Raw genomic sequence first — 21,412 nt, 5'->3', positions numbered from 1 at the left:
CAGTATATATATATATATATATATATATATGCACACATCAGCTTCTCAGAGGCCAAGCTGTAATGTTCTTAGTGGCACAGTACCAAGGTGCCATTTAGTGGCAATGCATGAAATAATTTCTCGGATCTACATGAGGATTTGTCAAGACAGAGATGTTGTAAATGTCTGATTTGGATGACTCAAGGAGTGCTGTAAACTCTGAGCCACGCCACAAGTCAAAACCCAACATAAACTGTGCACTTTGTACATGTGTTAACACTGATCCACATGTTCCAATCTGTACAACCTCGACACAAGTCACAGATGTAGGTGGAACAATCAGTACATAAAAAACTCCTACAAGAAACTCCTATTTATTTTTTTTTCTGCGTACAACAAACGTCTCCTTCAGTCTGAATATTAGGGAAGTAGAGACTTCTATGTTTGTAGCTTGCATGCTGACCAAATGGAAGACATGATTTGTGACCTTCATAATTAATTTACATGACTGTTTTTTAGTTACCAGGATGTAGGCACTAAATCACTGAACACTCAGAAGTAGTCCTGTGCTATTGAACTGACAAGATGAATTTATTATTTCCTTGCAATGGGCCAAGCACAAATTCAATGAACAACTGCAACCCAACTTACTATCTAAAATAAAACACCCCTTCCGGGACAAGCCAGCTCTGGAGGTGCTACAATGAATTGAGGGCAAATAAATATGGGCATATAAGGAAAAATAATTGAAGTGGAAAAGTCCAGTCTTTGAAGTGTTCATACCAACCTGTAAAAGATACAAGTTTTCATGCCATAGTTCACTAGATGCCACGTTCTTAGACACTTTCTGGGTAGATCTAAACCAAATGCTTACCAGCATTAAAAAACATATAAAGCTGGATAAAAATATTTTACACAGGTTAGTTCAGCTGATCTGTCTAGGTAGATGTACAACGACTGTTAGTGTGAGGCTACTGGAGTAAGTTAAGCTTTAAAGATTTAAGCTTGGTTGATGACATATGGTCAGTATTATGTCAGAATGGTCTGGTTGTGTTTCAAAAGCACCCATCTTTATGTTTATTGATTACATAATGGATGTTCTATGGCCTATCTAGGAGGTAGGGCAAAAACCAAGACTAGAGACAGGTACACTGAGATGAGACAGGCTGAGCCAAAATGGGGCTCCTGAGGCCATGGGCAGGTGGTGGGAAAGGCTTCAAGGGAGGTTGGTGAAAGCTGTTAAAGCCTGTGAGTGTCCTCAGTGCCCTAAAACCTCCTTGATGCCCGTTATTACATACTAGGCTTATATGGTCATTCATATTTTTGGTGATTTTTTACCTGTTCAGCAAACATTCTACATTCCTGAATGGCCTCTACCTTATTGCATGGTTTGTCTCCCTGCCTTCACATTCTACTGCTTGCTTTCATTTCTCTTTTTGCTCCCGGTTCTTGATACTTTTTTTTTTTTTTTTTTTTTTTTTTTTTCTGTTGTCTCCTTTCTCCTTTCCCATTTATAAGGTGATTTCCTCATGAACACTGAGATGCTATGATCTGTGGAAGAAGATTGGCTGCTTCCAGCATGCTATTTATTGTGATCGACATTTTTACCTCTTCTATCACCCAATATTTGTCTGTTTAGAAACACAGGGGTTTTGGGTCATTGAGTTTTCCCGGAATTATAGGTAGGTTATCACATAATCCCTTCCATTTTGTAAAGTTTTTATGTCCTTCTTCATTCAGTCGGAAGGCTGTTGTTGACGTTTTCAGTTTTGACACTTAGAAATGGATTTCTTCTCTAAATTTATTAATACAGTGTATATATTTTGTTCTTGTGATAAAAATATCTGGTACCTTAAGCAGCTCTTACATTTTTTTTTTAACCCTTCTGATGATTGTAGAGAGCAATCATATTTCCTTCCAGCTTTTTCTTTTTGTAATCAAGTGGGCTCTTTGCTTTTCTCTGATATTACAGACTTTGTTTTCCTGAATATGTTAATATCTCTTCCTTTGGGGCTTAATTTCAGCTCACTTAATGACAAATAACTGGAACTGTAAACAAAGTTTCAAATAAATTCTCAACAATATCATGTAAATTAGCATTAACTCTTCTGTTTCCTGGAATTGCGTGCTACATCCTAAGATGACATTTGATTACAACTTCACTTTCATAGTTAACAGTCATCCCACAATTAATACATTCAAGTTTTCCCTTGTTGAGTTGGTTCATGTTGACTGCCTCCCGTATTATCACAGAAAACTGGGTAAAAGTTAAGCATCTGGTCAAAACTAATCATCACAACTCCCTTTATGGCCTGTGGCTTTTCCAGGTCTATGCTTCATCTTACCAGTTTTGAGCTATTTTCTCCTCCTCCACATTGACCACAAAAACCCTCCAGACTGAGCTGCTTAGAACTGGATGAATAACTTACCATCATCTAAAGAAGGTACACTGCCCACCTGAAGCATATAAGCCTTTTACCCAATGACCCAGGAAGAACAACTGAAAGTTTTCTTTTTATTTAGAACAAGAGAAGACAAAGAGGACACCTAGCAGCACTCTTCAAAAATCCTTAAGATTTTTGCGATAATATATTTCCTGTATTAATAAAAAGGAGAAAGGGGACTTCCTAGCTTTTAATTCCATGTGGCATCTGCAGAAATGGGTGTTTACATCATAGATGTCTACACGTATCCCAGTGAGCTGGTGTTCACTTTATTAAAGGAGAAAGCTGCTTGAGGGGTGCAGTTAAACATATCCTAATACAGATACTCAAATTAGGTAAAAATTACTTATTTCTCTAACACTCTTTCATCCTCTTTCTACCTCTCAAATATAAAAAAGACTAATTCCACAGGCCTTTAAATTTAGGTGAGATGAATCAAACCTGAAATTCTCACAGACTTTCATTTGGCTTCATAGCAGACTATTAATTTGAGGAAACATCATTTCTGTTTCAAGAATGAGGAATTGAAGCAAAGAATCATCTGGACTCTGAGGATCAGGCCCTGACTTATTCCAGCATCCTTCCCAGGGGAGATTCAAGAAGGTTGACACCAGGACTCCTGTCTGCTATGGTCCAGCACCAGTGCCTTAACCACAAACTTTGTCCTCAACAGTTGTCTGAGATGAGAGTGATATGAAAAGATGTCAAAGCATCACCCTGTCTTTTGAGAAGTGTATGTTTTGGTAAATGAAACACGTCCCATCTTTTGTGTCGATGAAAGCTGTCAATCAGATCCACTCATTCCATTGTCTCCAATGGGCTTTGGAAAAAGCTTTTTAGGCACAAATACTTCTAGCACATCCTGAAGATAACCACAGGGTCCTGTGCCTCTTATTTATAGACTAAGACAAAGATATAATACAAATAGGTATCATAAATCAAAAAGATGTAATAAAAAAGGTATCATAAACAAGGGCTGATTTAATTTCTCCTAGGAGTAGGGTTAGCTGAGACAACAAAACACTAAACAGCACCATTTCTGTATGCAAACCATCCACTTAGTATAGGTGCCTGAGGAAGGAGAGAGGGTAAAGAGTTGAGCTTCCTCCTCTGGGTACATAAAGTGGTAAATAAAACTGTTTAACCTGAAACAATAGTTCTCCAGACAGTCACAAACCCACAGAATTTCAGGAAAGCCCGCCAGATAACCACCAAGTTGCAACAATAGCTCCTGCTTTGGAAAAAAATAGCAGGGAGGAGACTCAAAACCCGATTTTGATCTGGAAAGGCTTGTGACTAAAATGCACCCAGATTTACCAAACTTTCAGACATGAGATGTTTGCCTCATTTCCTGACATTGTTCTGGTTACCCAGATTTTGTCTTGAACCAAGAGACACTTCCAGAAGAGTTAGAGCATGTGCAAACTAGGTGCTCCCAGATCTTCATCTGAATCTTGATAGATATGAACTGACTTGCTCTGACGTACGCTGTTGTCACAACCAATTAGTAGGCTCTTCTACTTACTGGAACTGTTATGGCTGGAGTCTTGTATCATTAAACTTTCACTGCCTTAAGGATCAAGGTGGTGAAAACAGAACTTGACTTTGAGGTATTCTATCTGCAGAGAAGTTTGTATTCATGTACCAGCAGAGCATCCTGCCAAGTCCTTCCTATCTGGATACAGAGCTTCTAGTAACAAAGGAGCTTTTTTGATGACATTTCCAGTATTAAAAAAAGACCCTCTGATGAAAGACACGTTTTGCTGCTATAAGCTTCTGTGCAGTAAAACTTCAGCCAACACAGAAATATTGGAAGGTGACAATTCTTCAGGCTTCTGAATTGACAGAAATATTCCCATCAATAATTCTAACATTGCACTGTGCTTGAACAGTATTGTATTTTGTGGTCCTCATCAGGCTTAAATATGTACGCAGTCATTCATAGGAGTGAAAAAAAAATTCAAGGGGGCTTGCTTGTAAAGCCACAAATCGGGGCTGGATGCTGCAAAGGGCATCTAGCACTTGTGGTTAAATGGAATGATTAAACTGTTCCATGTGATATATTTCCAGGATATTAAATGTTCATGTGAAATCTCAATTCTCTTTCAATTTTTTTTTTCCTTTTAATGAAACACAATTTTGCATTATTAATGCATTGTGCCCTGTACAATAAAAAAAGGAAGGAAAAAAGTTTTGTCACTTGTGGTAGAACCAGTTTTCTAAGAACACCTCCTGCCATAAGAAATAGTGACACCTCCACAGGAACCACTCCTAAAAACAAAGCACTAACTTAGGAGTCTACTTCAGATAAATAGGAGATATATTCATGTTTTCTGATGCATTGTTGGGTGAAGGAGGAAAATCTCCTTCACCATGTGGCGAGAGTTGCACAACCACATCTGCACAAGAGGTGGATCCACTCTTGCTTTGAAATTACTGGTTTTTTTTTTTTGTTTTGTTTTTTTTTTTTTTTTTCTTCAGAAACAGTAGGGCTTAGAAACCCTCCCTTACACACCAGTGTTTCAACCTGATGCAAAAATCACAAGGGCTCCATTTCAACTTTTGCCAAAATAAACTGCTTCAGGAATCACTTTGTGGGAAATTTGAGTTATCATATGTGCCTACACAAAGAATGCTGTATATCACTAAATAAAAATAAGATGATTTAATGTATACTTCATTTGTTTTCTTTAGTCTAGGTTTCTGGAATATCTTTACATTGGGAAAAGACGTTTTAAATAAGACAGGTGAATGGTTATGCATGGCATAAAATAAAAATTTGTGTTTTAAAGTCAATTAATAAAATAAAAAAGCTTGTATTTCATCAACAAAACACATTTGTCATAAAACAAACAAAAGCCTTAATTTGATTTTGGGTTGGTAGCTTGGGTTCTCCTCCTTTACTTTCATTACTTTATGCAGAAGTGGGCTAAGAGAAGAAAACAGAAGGGTGTTAATGATGCAAAATAGAAAAGTGCAATTTGATTTGACATGATCATTTTTGTTACTCTGGAATAAAACCCAAAATCTGATGATAAGCCTTTTAAAGAGTTATTTTCAGTTACACATTCTAAGCATTGGGTTGCCCATCAGTAACAAAATGAATACTTAATGTGAGCCATTTCCTTAATGTATTCAAGAGTATTTCCATGTCAATCTGTTACCTCAACTTTTGCTAAGAACTGCCTTTCTTCAAGACTGGTTATTGATGCGGGTGTCAGAGTATCCTTGTTACTCCTAGGGAACAGACCCATGTCTGCATTGCACAGACCCAAGGCCCGACGACCGAGGCCGGTGACCAGCCTGTGAACCTCCAGACATCACCGGAGGGTCAGAGCGGGAGGGAGTGGCATTTCCTCACTTGTATCTCCTGGAGCCCTCTGTCCTCTCGACTTGTGGTTGAACTGAGATATAGTTATACTGGAGGTGTGGCTACCATATGTGATATTATAATTAACAGGTCTTAGTGCTTCATAGGCTCTTTCTCAGCATTCACTAATTAATCTTCCTTGCCCTGACTAGGTCAGTTTATCTGTGTTGCAGTTGATGAGACTGAAGCACGGAGGTTAAACATCTTGCTTGCAGACCGAAGCAGAGGCAGTAGCTGACAAGTAGCTTCTTAATGAGAAAGTCTGTCTCCTGTTTTTCACAATTTAACTCTGGCCCTTACACTTAGAGGAATCCAATTTTTGCAACCTGGCCTAGAATAGCCAGGAACAGCCCAGGGCCCTCATCCTGGCCCTACTCTGATGGCCCTTGGCTGTTCGGTCTTGTTTAAGCATCTTGATATAGTTTTGTGACTTGGGCATTAATTATTCTGACAACAGAGATTTCTCATGCCATGTCAAGGTTTCCAAGCCTTGCTTTACATTTAGTATGAAGACTTAGCCTTAATGGCTTAACCTGATGTTATTGTAGGTGTGATATGTTAAGGGCACAAGTGAGGCAAGATTCATGGAAGAGTTGTTCTTTCTATCATACCGATAGATGAAGAAAAAACGAGAAGATTTAGGTCCATGACTCTCAGAAGAAAATTGTGATACTGAAAGTGAAAGACCTTCCATTTTGCTCAGCCCAGAGGCTGATTCTCAGACAGTCAAATTAGATAACGTAACTACTGCAGCTGGTGCATTTTAAATAACAAAAATATTCTTTCTTCACAAGCCATTAGACTGTTGAAGTTACTCTATAATATTTGTTCAAAGCCCTGTGTTTAAAGCCCTTGTTATGTAAGTTAACTGCTGAAGAGCTCTTACATCATTCTCCACTGATAAGACGTAGACTTGTACCATGGTGGTTGCACTTATCATCTCTCAGCATATGTGCTTATGTGAGTATATCTGCAACCAGAACAGAAATTGTAAGAAATTCTCGACATTACTAGCTTCTTGCCCTAACTACATCTAAAAATTCTATAGATGTAACTTCAGCACGTACCAAAAAGCAAATGCTAGTGCCACAAAGAAACCAACTCTCAGGGCATCAGTATTAAAAATAAGTTTTTTTGAAAAAAGTTATTTGTCACGCTGGATCTCAGTGAATGTCATACTGCTTTGACCTTGCCTGTATATGGGAAATTCATATTCAGAAGCATCTCAGCCTTTCCAGAGACATGAACAACTAAGTGAAATGACCCAAGCTCCCCTTGAAGTCTGTACTGAGAAATAAGATCATCCAGGTAGCATTTTATCTCACCTGCTATTTCTTCTATTCCACATCAATAGGGAAGCAGAATCTTTTGAAAAGCCCTATGAAAATAAGAAGATTAACACCGGGATACCCTGCAGTAGGGATGCAGGACACTACAGGGTTGTACTTCATGATGCAGATCTCTTCCAGCTCCTGCTACTGCCATGCTCACACACCATCAAACACTGGATATCCAGAACACAAGAGCTGGCTCTTTGGAGAGGAAGCGCTCTCAGAAATCTCTGATAATTAAGTCATGCCCCTTTAAATATTCATTGTCCCAGAGAGAGAGGGAGGAAAGTGTATGTGTGGAAGGAGTGTTAACATCCATCTCCTTGCTTATAAGCAGGAATTAAATATTGGAAAATATCCCCCAAACCACCTGAGAGTTCTGCCAAAAGTTCTGTCTCTGTCAAGAGTTCTCCCTGTAAGAGAACTGAGGTTTTATAGAAGAGTATTTTCTGAGGAAAACGTAGGTTTATCAGGAAATTTTCACCCAGCTTTGGTTAGAATTACAGTTTCTACAAATATTGCTATGATTGTAGGAGCCTTGAATAGTGGTGCACAGTCATGATGTTGAAACTGAGCTTCAGGAAGGTAGAAAATCAAGGCTACCAGACATAGACATTGATATCCTGGAAATCATAAATTGCCTTAATTTGATGGAATAAATTGCTTTAATATAATAGGAATTTGGCCAACAGTGAGAGGATGAAACAAAGGAGGAGAAGAAACTGCTACTAAACCATTTCTATATAGAGTGATTATTTATTCATCCAGTACTAGCTAAGAAATTCTGTTCAATAAAGTGTTAAAAGCAGGCCGGGGTAGGCCCAAAACTTTAATTTCTAGTAGGAGTATCCCTTTACACAGGTAGTAAAATGAAAAACTGATGCAGCTGAATGTCTGGGTATGGTTCACCCTCTTGTGTTTTTAACCAGAATTGCAATCCTAGTGAGAAAATTATTTCTGCTGGTCTAAAATATGAAGGGAAAGTAGTGAGTTGATCAGTCCTGCTAAGGGCTGGTATATGTGACTCAAAACCTATGGGAGACCAGCACCCATTTGAGGAGCAGCCGGAGGTCACCCTAATACAACCTGGATGGCACCAGGACGTATCACCGGGGAGATGTGCCAGGAGGAAGGGTAGTGGAAGGAACTTCTCTACTCATAGAGAAGCTGCTGTTCCAGGTGTCTGCTCCTTTTTTACCATTATAAAAGTTTATAAACTGTAGGTAAAGATCTATATACTCTCTATCTATCTTTTTATTAAAGTTAGAAATATAAAGATTAAGTAAAAGCTATAACATGTAAAAAATAAAAGCTGTAAAATGATTCTGAAATATTGTCTTATCAATGTAATAATGTTGTCAGTATCTAAAGAGGAATAATTGTGGTAATGCCCCTCACTAAATGGGTCAGAAAGTTCCCCCCAGTAACCAATGCCACAGACAAGTAACAAACCTAAGTCCTCAGTTCTGGGTCAGTACAGATACACAGCCCTTTGAAGTGATGACCTGCATTTCAAAGGGCCTGGAAAGATGTGAAATTAAAAACTTTACTCAGTGAAATGCATCGATAGAACCAATACACAAATGAACATGCTGCTGTGAGCATGTGCGGCAGATCCAGCTAAACTTTCCCCTAGGCAGGAGATAGTGGCCTGCCTGGAAACAGATGGGAGAAGGCACATCTATGGCCTTCAGCTGAACTTTATCCTCCTGGAGACATCCTGAAGACGTGCACTGCTAGGAACTGGCACAGAGATGGTACCTGGGAAGTTCTATACATCAGATATTTTGATGGTGTTTTTTGGCAACTTGGATCTACTGCTTTTTCAAGGGGTTGTTTTGGCAGCAGCATTCATTTCTACATGCTGTAATATGAATTCCAAGCGAGTGTGGGAGTTATCTACTCCTAGAGAGGATGGGAAGGGATATATATATATACCTTTTTCTTTGTATGAATGTTTTTAAAAAGCTTCATATTTCTCAACTATTGGTGCCATATAAAAAAAAATACCATTTCTCACCTGCATACAGAGATGTATCACAAGCTTTGCGTTTAGGTCACGGAGTAAAATTTGACAGATTCAACACATGCCTCTTATTTTGGCAGTGCAAAAAAAAACCCACATCACTTCTTACATTGTCTTCCTTTTCCTGTCCCATTCCCACTTACATGAAGTATCAAAGAGCCTTGAAATATCTATAAGGAGTTTTCCAAGTAAAAAATCTGATTTATAAATAACTTCAGTGAAATGCTCTCTTTGTGAACCAGCGGTAAATCATGTATTTATTTAGCAGGAATACATTCCATTGACAATCAAAGAAAAAGTAACAGAAGAAAGTTAAGTGGCATTTAACACATTTTGCAAAAAAACTAAAGTGTGTTAAAAGTGTTTCTCCCATTAAAAAGAAATGCATCAGTAGAAGATCCACCGCAAGAAAAAAAACCCACAAAATAACACATTAGTAGGTTAAGCATGATTTTTACAAAGATGAGTAATGGTGAGATCTCAGAAATAAATGTTACCTATAGGTCAATCTGAGCTGCTGCACTGAAAGCGAATACACTTAACAGTGAGTTCTACTCTTTCCTACTAAGTCTCAGAGCAGCTATAATGACATCCACCGGGACGTTACATGATTTGAGTGGTGCATGTGCAGGTAGCAGGACAATTCTTCTTCATCTGTGGGTGGCCACAGCCAAACAAGCTTTTCAGGTTCCCGCAGTTTTCAGCTAAATCTTGATACTTGCAAGGATTGGCTAAAAATACAAAAGATAGACACAAACCCATGAAATATTATTTAGAAAACAAGTCCTGGTCTGATACTTCTTCATTTTCCAAAAAATTCTGAATTTTCATGTCTATATAATCTTTGTACTCGTGCTCTAGCGTTAAAATTGTTTGAATATTATAGAAAAGGGAGAAAGGTGGCATTTTATGGTTCTCATCTATTTGTATGCTTTGACTTGCTCCACATGGGAGTCTGAAGAACCCAGGGGCCTGTTCAGATCCTCACGTACATACAGATGTGTGAAGCCTGACGATCTGTTCGTGCCCTTAGATATAGATGTACATCAAGACATTTTTTCTTGAGCTTTCCAGGAGAGGGAAGCAGCAGATTGTTGGTGTGATAATGCACCTATTGCTCAACAGCAACACAATTTACTTCTTCTCACGGGAAGGTTGAGGTTGGAAGGGACCTCTGAAGGTCACCTGGTCCAAACCCCCTACTCAAGATTGTGCCTGTTCTGGTGGAATATCTAACCACCGTCATTTCTGGGGGGAAATGAAAGAGGCACTTCTGGGATCTTTCATCCAGATTAGCAAGAAGTAACTATGCAAAGACACAATGCTACAGAGGAACAACATTATTATCGGAGGTAATGCAATGTTTTATTGCAAGGAGGAGAACACATTCACTTACTGCAAAGCCCTTTGTCGCAGTGGCCGGGACAGTCTGCACATTTCGGTCCACTTTTGTAAGGTGTGGCTATTTGCGATGCCCTATTTCCTCTGAAATTTGAAAGAAATACAAAACGAAACAAGGTCAAAGTGCAGCTCTGGGCCATTAACAGGAATTTATGTTATTTATCACAATGAAAGGCATCTGGAAGTTTTTGGATAAAATTATTTTCATAGGCAGTCACATTTTCTTTTCAGATATTAATAGAATACAATAACTTTGATTTTAAATAAGAAGAATAATAAGGTTTAGAGAAAGAAAATCGATTATTTGAATTTGTATAGTATTACCAGTTAAAAATAAATCTTACGTGCTTCTTAGTTCTGCTTTTCTAATGGCTTTCAAGTGATTGTGGTTTATAAGGAAATAATCTCAGCAGATGCCTTCTGACATGCAGCTGTTTCAGATGTTCTCTTTACCTCTGTGAATATTCATTTGCTGTTGGCTTTCATTTTGCATTGGACTTTCTTGTTTGTGGTCAAAGTTATAGGATGATTTGTGCAGGATACTTGATTCTGACAGAGATAGACCTTCCTTTGTTCATATGCTAAAATTTCCCTAATATCTGTTTCAATGTGAAATAAATAATTAACCTGATGTTAAACCCACAATTCACACTGGTATTTTCAAATCATAAATGGTTAAAATAAACTGGAATCATTTTATCCTACACATGACCACAGGAGTTTTTGAAAACATATCCCTGATTATCGCATCTTAAAAGAGTAAAAAGGCAGTACGTACGAAGGGCAGTATTGGCAAACATAGAAGTACTTGAACTGTTTCTTAGGACAGTAGGCGACTGCACATCCAATCTGGTAACTGTTGTACCAGATTAGCTGTAGAATAAAAATAAACACATCATTTCAGAGTCATGTTTTACTGAATTCTCATCAAACGGCTCACAAAATAGCAGAGCCAGAATTTTATTTTGTTTTGTCTATTCGGCTTTAAGTTTACAGTTTACCTGTCAGAAAGAATAAATAGAAAAATGAGTTAACTGTCCTCCAGTTTCCAAATGTTTTTGTACAGTTTCTGGCAGGACACTAATGTTTGAATTCAAATATTTTCATCATAAATATTTTGCTTTGACGTTTCTTAATCAGGCATCTCATTCCCTATGCAGAAAATATTTATTTCTAAATTAAAAATATCCATTTTATTTTTCCTACAGAATAATATTTATCTTATGGGCAGATCTTCCAAAATCCTGGTTCCATTGCCTCAGAATTAGACATAAAAGAGTTTTAACTTATCATTCATCTTTGGATCAGAGTGTGAATGATAGATAATGATTTGATGACTGATATTTTTTTTTCCTGTTGATAAATATCTCCCAGCTCCCCTAAGTGTACTCCAGTAATTATAGAGTATCATTGCAGTTTGTTTCAATTCTCCATACCTGAGTATAGTTCTCAATATTGACATTTTTCGCAGTTGCTCCAAATCCGTACTTGAAATTGGAGGACTGACTGCGCCAGACTTGAATTGCTTCAGCCCATGTTTTTGGGTTGGATGACAGTAACACATTCTCACCGCAGGTGACACCTGAAATAGAAGTAAATCTATTACTTAAGAGAGAAGCAAACTGTAGGGTGGGAGGTAGGACAGAGGGGTTGTAGCTACATCCTAAAAACATTTCTACGATGCCAATCTATTTTGCCTGTGATTTTAAGAAAAGGGCAACACACCTGTTTCTATGAAAGACAGGAAATGTTATACTGGTTTTGGTGAGCTTTCAGTCACAGATACTTATTTGACTACAAAATGTTACATGAAAATGGCCGTACTTAGTCATACCAACAGTCACCTACTGCGCTGTCTTGTCTCCAGCGGGAAAGGTACAAATACAGGGCAAGTACATAGCACGCCTCTCCCAATTTCCAAAAATTTGTCTTTCAGTCTATTTATCTGACAAAGATGTTTTTTGTTTAATAACACTGAAAAGATTCTACAACAGATTAAAAGTTTTCCTTATTTCTAGCTCACGTGCACAGGGCTCATCTGCAAACTGATATTAACCCATCAGCTTAGTCCCCATATTTCTCATATACCATTAATGACTCTCTGATCTCTTGGACTGATTTTCATCCCACAATTTTTTGCCCATTTCTCAGCATTTTTGGCAGCTTTCTCACTCCACACCTGAAAGACACAAAGGAAGAAGTATCCAGGTCACAGAAAAGTTAGTGAAGTCCATGAGGATTAAAAATATGGGGAGTGACTTGGATGTTGTGCGCTGAATGTTGCCACGGTTCTCAACAGAAAGAAGAAGAGTCATGCCAGTTTACACTACTGGGGCATTGGCACCACATTACTTCAGCCCTTAAAGGTTGTAGAGCAGGTTATTCTGTACAGTATCACACAGTCCCGATCTCCAGATGGTCCTGAAGAACAGGAATTTTACAACCTACTGTTGCTTTCTTTTGGCTTTGTGTCTAAGTTAACATTGCAGGGTGCAGTGCACTAAATGATATAAAACTCATTTTCAGCCCAGGTGCAGCTGAGACGTAGTGATAGACACCAGCTGGACTTTGAACCTAGGGAAAGTTTGCGAGTTTCACCATACAGACTTAACCATAAAGCACTGACCAGCTCATCTTCTCATGGGCTAGGGATAACAAAGAGCATCAGGGGTGACAGAGGTGGGAGCTGTGATGGGCAAAGTAAACTCAGCTGAGGACAGATGGCTATGCAGATCTAGGTCATTTTTTTCCCCCTGACAGTGCATGATTCACCAGCATGCTGCTGCTTGTGCTCCTGCTCCACCCTTGCTTTACAAACTCTTTCCTTCACCCAGGACATGTGTTTCTTTTCTAAGGCAGCTGCTTATCCCACAGACTAAAGAATGGGATCCATAACCAGAGAGCCATCACCACATTTTCCACCCTACTCCCAGTTTAAATGTTTTCCCTGAAAAGGCTTGCGGTTGCTGTCTATTGCAATGAACAAACAGAAAGTACCAACTTATGGCTCGCTGTGCAGGCTACATGTTGGTTTGGCAGCAATAAACAGATGTGGCTGGGGCAAACCTGTATTCAAGATTCCTGTAGGCAAACAGCCTCAGAACTATGAGTTCCTATGTTGCTCAGTTGAGTTTTTCTGAGTGGAGAAACTAAGACATGTTGGTTAGGAGAGAGGTTTTTAATAATACTTGTGACTATCCTGAAACCTTTGCGATGATTTCAAAAGTTCTTGCATCTTCAAGTTGCGCAAAATGAAGCATGAAGCCTGCAGAAGCAAAGGGATAAAATTCTGATTTCCTCATCTCAGTCTCAGAGCACCTTTCCTGCCCTCCCTGTTCAGTGAGGGTGTGTTATTTAGAAGGCTAAAATCTTCTGCTAACGATGTGGAAAGTAGATTAGTTGCAATGCATAGCTTACCATCTTCAGCATGTTGCTGGCGGTGGGAACTACAGATCTCCGTATCTCATTGTGCAGGTCAAGGATCTGCTTTTGGTTTTGCAACTTATATTGAGGAGAGGAAATGTCCACTTGTTTATACTGAAAACCCTGGAAAACAATAATGATGAAGGTTTCAGATAACATAATTTTAATAAGCAAGATAAATGATGAGATTCCTGTCAAAGTAAAGCTTCCTGGAAATTCCCAATTTTCCTTTATTAGTTCTTCTATTCCTATAATTGTTGATTTTTTTTTTTCTTTCTTTCATTTGAACTGCACATTTCACTAGGAGACATGGTCCTAAATTAATTTTTTAGATAGGAATTCTACCTTCAGATGACTCCACATCAAATATGGAGAAAGATTAGCTCTGGAACCAAATCTCAAGACTGTCTTTGACCTCTTGTGTGAACTAAAAAAGTCCCTAGCTCTTGTCAGTTGTAAGCTTTGGAAGTATGTGAAGTTGGATTAGAATTTAGGGCTGTTTTCAGACTGTCTTTTGAAATACCCAAGATCAAGACAGCAATGAATGATTTAGATTGCATTTTACATAGTGATGTCAGGTTATGAGCCCTTGTGGAGAAAAAGAGTTGCAATGCTTCTGTTGAAATTTTCAGAGTAAAACATCACCCAGGAAAAGATTTTTCCCACTTAATGTCTAAAAATGAGACATCTCAGTCTAAGATAGACACCTTAACTCTCTTTGTGGCAGAAGACAGATGTAGTTCATCCCAGAATATTTGAACTCCTTTTTTAGGACTGGAAAAAACATTCTCTACTAGTACCTCTTTCTATTTCCTTTGTTTGTAGAGAGAGATCTCTCTGACAGAGATCTGGACAACTAATACATTGATGCTTAAATCAGTGAGATGAGTTCTGCCATTGGTGTGATGGTCTCTTTTCTAGGCACTCGTTCATTTTATTTAATTTTAGATATGTATACCATAGATGTAAATATCTAAAAGTCAGTTTTTTACTTTACAGTCAATCAGAAAAGCATAAAATGAGAGTGGCTAAATTCTGGAATGTCCAAGTAATATGGATGAATCTTACTGCTTTGCCTTCAGAACTCAATTCTGGGTATTAAAGGCTGTTGCCTGTGGTTTAAAATGGCATCTAATGCCATTTTAAATGCCCAGAGAGCCATACCTAGCCTCTCAGACTGTTGCTCCAGAAAAGGATAGCTGTCTGTGCAGCTGTCCAGGAACGGCTCAGATACTCTGGAGAGCCTCAAGGTGCATTAGGACTCTTCTGTTTGCGCAACTGAACCTACTCCAAGAAGCGTCGTACACCTTGTTTAACTTCAGAGATTTAGAATGGTAGAAACAACGTCTCAGCCATTTATTTTAAGATGCTGCTATACTTGGGTAAAAGAAACAAGCAATTTAGGACATGGTTCACCCAAAATTTATTGAGGAAAGAGATGACTGGCATCCCCAAAATACTTATTTCTTTTCAGTCATTATTTAGTAGATCTTGATAAACAGCTCACAATCAAATGTCTACATAGCAGATACCTACATCTTACGAGATTAATTCTCTCTAAGGAGAGGTGAATACTAGATTTCTGATACTTAGCTAAACTACTTTAGAATAGCCTTAGTTCGTATTTTTGGGGAAAAAGTATTATTAAAATTATTCTTATGAAGAGAAGACTATTTTGATAGGCAGAAGAAATATTTTAAAGCAAAAACCTGAGAAAATCAAGAATTCATCTTTATTGTGTCATGTTAAAATGCTAACAGTAATTTCAACCCTGGCTTGTTAAGCTCTAGAGATCACTAGACCAGAGTATGCCGTGTCACATATCTATACAATGTGCTCAGACATGACTCTTTCGCATAGATGAATGCTCCTACCTGTCCATTAGTCTGGTGTAACAAAGCAGCCAGGAAGATAACTGCAGTTAGTAGATCCATTTCTACAGAGAAAAAAAACAAAACAAAAACAAACCACAAAATCCATTAATCTCTGCTGCATAAAGTTAGTGGTGTCATGTGGTGCGTGAGCAAGATACAAAACTGTTGCAAAGTCAAGCTTGCCACAGAGATTATTTTAACTGCTATCTAATACAGTTGAATGTGCTGAAACTGTGCAAATTAGTGTGTGATGGTGCATGGGCATCACTGTCTTGTACAGAGATGACTCCACCTGGTGTTGAAGCAGGGGCTGTAAGTAGCATAAAGTTGCGTGTTTCTTATAATTGATCGATCAGCCCCCTCTTGAATTTGCAACATTTCCTTCATCTTTGCCTCCCTGTATAACAAAAAAGCTCATTAATTTGTTCAGTAGGGTCAGAGCAGCGTCCTACTCAAGCAAGCATCGTCCATATTGGGAACTGGTGTTTTGGAGTGGAGCACTGAACACATAAGCAGTTGTCTCCATTCCTTTCCTCCTCACTGTGTCTTCATTAAATCAACATCATTATGGCTCAAGCAAATGGTGGTGATCACCCTCAAGTGACATCTGACACCTAGACATAAACAAAACCTTCAGGAAGTAATATTGGCTATTGCCCTTTGGCTGCTAAGATACCTTATAGAAGCAAACGCCACAGTACGTACACAGACAGTGTGAAACCCACTCGTATTCATGGGATATTTTTTCTACATGTCAGAAGAAGTAGAGGTTACTTATCTTTGTACTGCTAAGCATATACCGGAGATCATGTCTTTTTAGCTGGCAAAGAGCAAAATCCCAAGGAAAAGTAACTTTGAGCTCAGTGGGTTATCTTAAAGCAGACTGAAGCTAGCAAGGAAAAAAAGATGTAATAAAAAAATGTCAAACATAATAAATCTTGCAGCTGACTTCTGAGAAAAATCCACAGCGTGAGCAGTACAGGTCAGTGGTAGAGATCTAGGAAATTCTACTTGACAGGGAAACTATTGGGATAACACCTGTTAAAACCATAAATATATAATGAAAATATAAACAACCCACCAATCCATCTCTGCTAAGTGATTAAAGAAACATGTTGATGTTAGGTGAGAAGGATGAGTTAAGAGTTTTTACTTCTGGCAGGAACTGAAGCATAGATTCACATCTCGGAGAATTAACAGCAAGTTACCAGGGTCCTGGAAATGCAACTTACTTTTCATTCTTCTTTCATTGAGTAAAACGAATATTTCTTGTTCCTAGAATAATGACTTGGAAGAAATGGCATTTGTAACATTATTCATATCCTGTTCATTGTTTAACATCTGAAATTGCCTCTGGATTTTTGATGTGATCTCTTTTTCTTTTATGTTGTGTTTATGTTACCGATGTCAGTGGATTTACTTGCTATTGAGTCCTGTGTGAGTGAGTCAGCCTACAACTGTGGTGTCAGAGATTTCTGCTTATTATAGGGATAATAACAACAACAATAACAACTACAATAATAATAATAGTAATAATAGCAATAACAATAATGATGGGGCTCCAGAAAGAGTGTTAGTTTTCTTCTCAGGTGCTTTAGTGTGACTCTTTCGTTTATAAATAGTGCAGCATCTCCAATACTATGAGAAAATTCTATACACTGTGATCGCTGGGCACAAGCAGGTCCACTTATAACCCTTGTTTGGGGCTAAATTTCCAACTAAACTAACTCTGGGCAGAGGGCTTGGGGAAGGCCTATGAGAACACTAGAGAATAAATTACGAAAAAGTTAAAAAAAATTTGTTTTTGAACATCTTTGTGTGTGAGCCCCCTTTTCTGTTTACATTTTATGAGTATTCCACACTAGTTTGCAGTAAGAGTATTCCAAAATATCTGTCACAGTGTATAATGTCACGGTAAAGGGCTTGATGCAGCGATGCTCTTGCCAGCATTTAGCTTTGCAGTTGAGAGTGACTCCCACTGAATTTAGATGCCAATAACTATAGGCACAGCTAGAAATATTCCTCATTTTTACACAGGAAAGACTTTCCACTAAGATTGGAGGTCAATCAACCAGGGAATATAAGTTTACCATGTGACTTTTACACCCAGGAAAAAATTCTTAGGGCTAATATTCACAGCAAAGCATTCGTGAACAAATGTAAAGCATCAATCTGTATACCAGAATAAGGCCATCAAGCCACTATTGGAACAAGATGAGTTCTTTATTTTTAAATTCCCAACTATGCAAAGTTTCAACCTACCTCTAAGGAAATTAAAGAAGAAAAGGGAAAACACGGCACTCTTCACTTGCATGGTAGCAATGCAAGACCAAGCTGTCTGAGTTCAGACCAAAATCTCCACACACTGTTGTGTTATTCAATGCAATGTGCTGTATTCTTTCATGAGCTCACAAGGTAATGAGCTGGGTGTTCCAATTCCCAAACTGATACTAACAAAAATGGTAGGACACCACTGCCATGCAGAGATGTGAGTTTGAATCCAGTGGGCTTCATAGTTACACTGTGATGGCATTGTGCCTGGGCTAACTAACCTGAACTCTTAGGAGGTCTATTCAGCCTATGAAAACACCAAGATAATGTGGTTTGGTGACTACAATTCTCCTCGTACAAGATAGGTTATGGCTAGATTGATCATTTATTTCAGAACTACATTCTGTTGCATGACATAAATCAGCAAGACATATCCTATCACACCAAACACTTCATATCATTCAGACATTCAGTCTTCAGCTTGTTCGCCCGTAATTACATAAGGAAATCACTTTCATGAGGCAGAGTCAGGTTCTCACTTATATTAGTGAGGAATAAATTCTTAAACTGAAGGGATATCTGGCCACTGAGGAGTTGTCTTGTCCTTACAAGCAGAAACAAGATCTGGGATTCCCCAGGTAAGTGCTGCAAATGGAAACAAAACATTTCTAGCTCCAGAATTAAACTTGATTAAAACAGCACTGCACATCTTCGATTGTCAGACTGTACAATCAAATCTATGCCTTGGAGTAAATGTATTTGGCATTACTTTCAAAGTCAAAAGACAACAGTTCCCATATACAATTATCCTTCCGTGTCAATAGTGTTGAATCCACTAAATCGCTTTCATGCTTCTGAAAAGACAAATGCTAGAGATGCATTTTTAGATAGCTCTGCTTGAAAACTGGACATTTTATGCAAATTTGATTGAATGCAAAAAAAAAAATAAAAATCTATAGTTAGAAACAAAGGTCTGTTTGAAAAATACAGTCCAGCCCTTTCATGTTTAGTCCTGGTGTTTCACTCTTCAGCAGAGTGTTTTTCCTGCCAACTGATAAATCTTTCAGGGGGCATAGCAGGTTTGAAAGTTTGTAAGAGTGGGAATATTTGTCTTTTCAGTTACTTTGATATAAGTTTTTTCTACCTTCTCTGAGTCTACATCTTTAACTTTCATTTTGTAAAATTTTCACGCTGCATTAGAAAATACAATCCGTTTACTGCATACTGTCAGATAGACATTTTAATAGCATATATATCTGAAAGCTTGGACAGATAGTTAACATTTCTAGATGGCAAAATTCTGAGTTCAGCTGTACTGGTATATCCCAATACTCAAGAGAAATAAATTCAACATAAAAATAATTCAGATGGCATTAGAAAAGCATTTTCCATGATTGACCACCCTCTGCAAAAATGGATTAATTTATGTTCACGTTTGAAGAATGAAACAAGTGAGTCAGTGTTAACTTTTGATCTAAAGAAATATGGAATTAGACTTCACTGAAGCCGTTTCTTACCCACACAGGTTGAAGGTGTACTTTCTAAGAAGAAGATATAATTTATTTTTAAATTCTTCCTCTGTGAAGAAGACCTTTTCTTTTAATTATCACATCTGGAACAACTTAGATATTAAATACATTTGTCTTTGTAGCACAGTGCCCAATCAATACTGGCCAAGTTACTGTATGGATAAAATCTCTAATACAGAAATTCAATTCTGCATACATTACCTTTGCCCAGCCAGAATCCTTCTGTTTCTTCGGAAGGGTGGCAGGAGTGAGAGGCCTTCCTCACCCACTCTACGGTTGTGTATATATATATATGCGTTCCCTTCTCTTTCCTTATCAATATTTATTGCTCATAAATGACATCAGCTGTGGGGCTTCACATTTCAGAAGAAAGAATTTTTCTTAATGAACAGGTGACTGAAAATGAACCAATCCAATTGCATTGGTTTGGTTTTGGTGTTTGGTTTTTTTTTTTTTTTTTTTTTTGCTTGTCTCCAGGGTAAGGAAAGGGATAAGATAAGATGCTTGTCCTTTTGCAGCACTTTGACTTTGCCAAGATACTTGTGGTCTGTAGTCATTAGCTACAGTGCTAATGTGTTCACAAAATGAAAGCTCAAGTTGAGGGATGGTTGCTTTGCAATTGTCTGTCCTCTCTCTGGTAAAAGAGTGGAATATGAATTTTGAGGCAGAGACTTAAGTCAACAACTCACTTCATAGCCATGCACAGAATGACCTGCACTCTGGGCAACACAATGATATTTTCTTCCAAGTGGTTCCTAAACTTTCATTTTCTAAATAAAATTTATATTGTATTAGCTCACTGAGGCCAAAAGGCTGTGGCATGAGTCATTATTTTACACACATTTCACCCCATGTGTTGCTCAAGAGTAACCTATTTGCGGAATGGCTACAGAGTTTTACATCTTCCCCTCTTAGTCTGGAGAGATGTGTGGCATGTGTTCGCTTTTTTGCTCCGGTGCAGCATCACTCAGCTCACCTTTCTTTTTGCAGAATATTTCCTTCCGTTTATTTATAAGGTAATATCACAAAGTCGGCTATGACTAGAGTGCTCAACTCTATTTAAACACAATATGTCTGGCTTCCTTCCATGCTGCCTGTCAGCTTTCAGAATGCATAAAGCATCAGCACATCTCACAGAATCTTAAAATGGTTTGGGTTGGAAAGGACCTTAAAGATCATCTAGGTCCCATCCTCTCATTCTTTTCTTGCAGATCCCTTTCTCATCCTTGCCTTTGCTGTGGTGCCTTGCATGCTGAGCCCCGTTTTCGTTATGATGGGTTGAGGTTGCTGCCCGTAGTGTGACTCAATATTGTTTCGTTGTTTCTTGTTTTTCTGCAGTATTCCTGTTGCATATATGCTGTGGTCAGAATTTTAATACTGAGTTATGATTCCTTTCTAACACAGCTGCTTTTGTTCTTTACCTGTATAGCAGGCAGCACTACAGGAAGCCACTTGTGATAAGGTCTCCCAAATCCTCCCACGTTCTGAGATAAGGACAAGGATGCTTTTTATCTGAAGTGTTTGTGACACTTTTGATGAGACCAAGGTTATCATCATCAGAAAGCCTAATAAACAGCCTACTATAGCTATTAAGACTACATCTCTATCACCTCTGAAGGAAGGCAGTCTAACACTTCCATATACTCACTGTCCTGGGAGATAGTTCCATTTTACCCCATTCATTGCATTCAGTAATTTTCATTCATTTGCTACAGTCACCTGAGCTTTATTTGTATTGTTAAAATGAAATGATACCACTGCAAG

At 38.2% G+C, this 21,412-nt stretch overlaps 1 protein-coding gene across 1 annotated transcript; it reads right to left on the bottom strand.

Moving 5' to 3' along the window:
* Nucleotides 1-9,405: 9,405 nt before the first annotated feature.
* CRISP2 (cysteine rich secretory protein 2) lies at nucleotides 9,406-15,969 on the bottom strand. The gene is given in 8 exon segments (XM_026845114.1): nucleotides 9,406-9,881; nucleotides 10,547-10,635; nucleotides 11,330-11,424; nucleotides 11,988-12,133; nucleotides 12,640-12,730; nucleotides 13,969-14,097; nucleotides 15,849-15,944; nucleotides 15,946-15,969. Coding segments are annotated over 8 exon segments (798 nt in total). The 3' UTR covers nucleotides 9,406-9,753.
* Between the last annotated feature and the right edge of the window lie 5,443 nt (nucleotides 15,970-21,412).

The sequence above is a fragment of the Athene cunicularia genome (genome assembly GCF_003259725.1).
Source record: "Athene cunicularia isolate RWA chromosome 3 unlocalized genomic scaffold, athCun1 chr3_part1, whole genome shotgun sequence".
NCBI lineage: Eukaryota > Metazoa > Chordata > Aves > Strigiformes > Strigidae > Athene > Athene cunicularia.
Note: the sequence above shows the minus strand (reverse complement) of the source record. Positions and strands in the feature narration are given on the sequence as shown.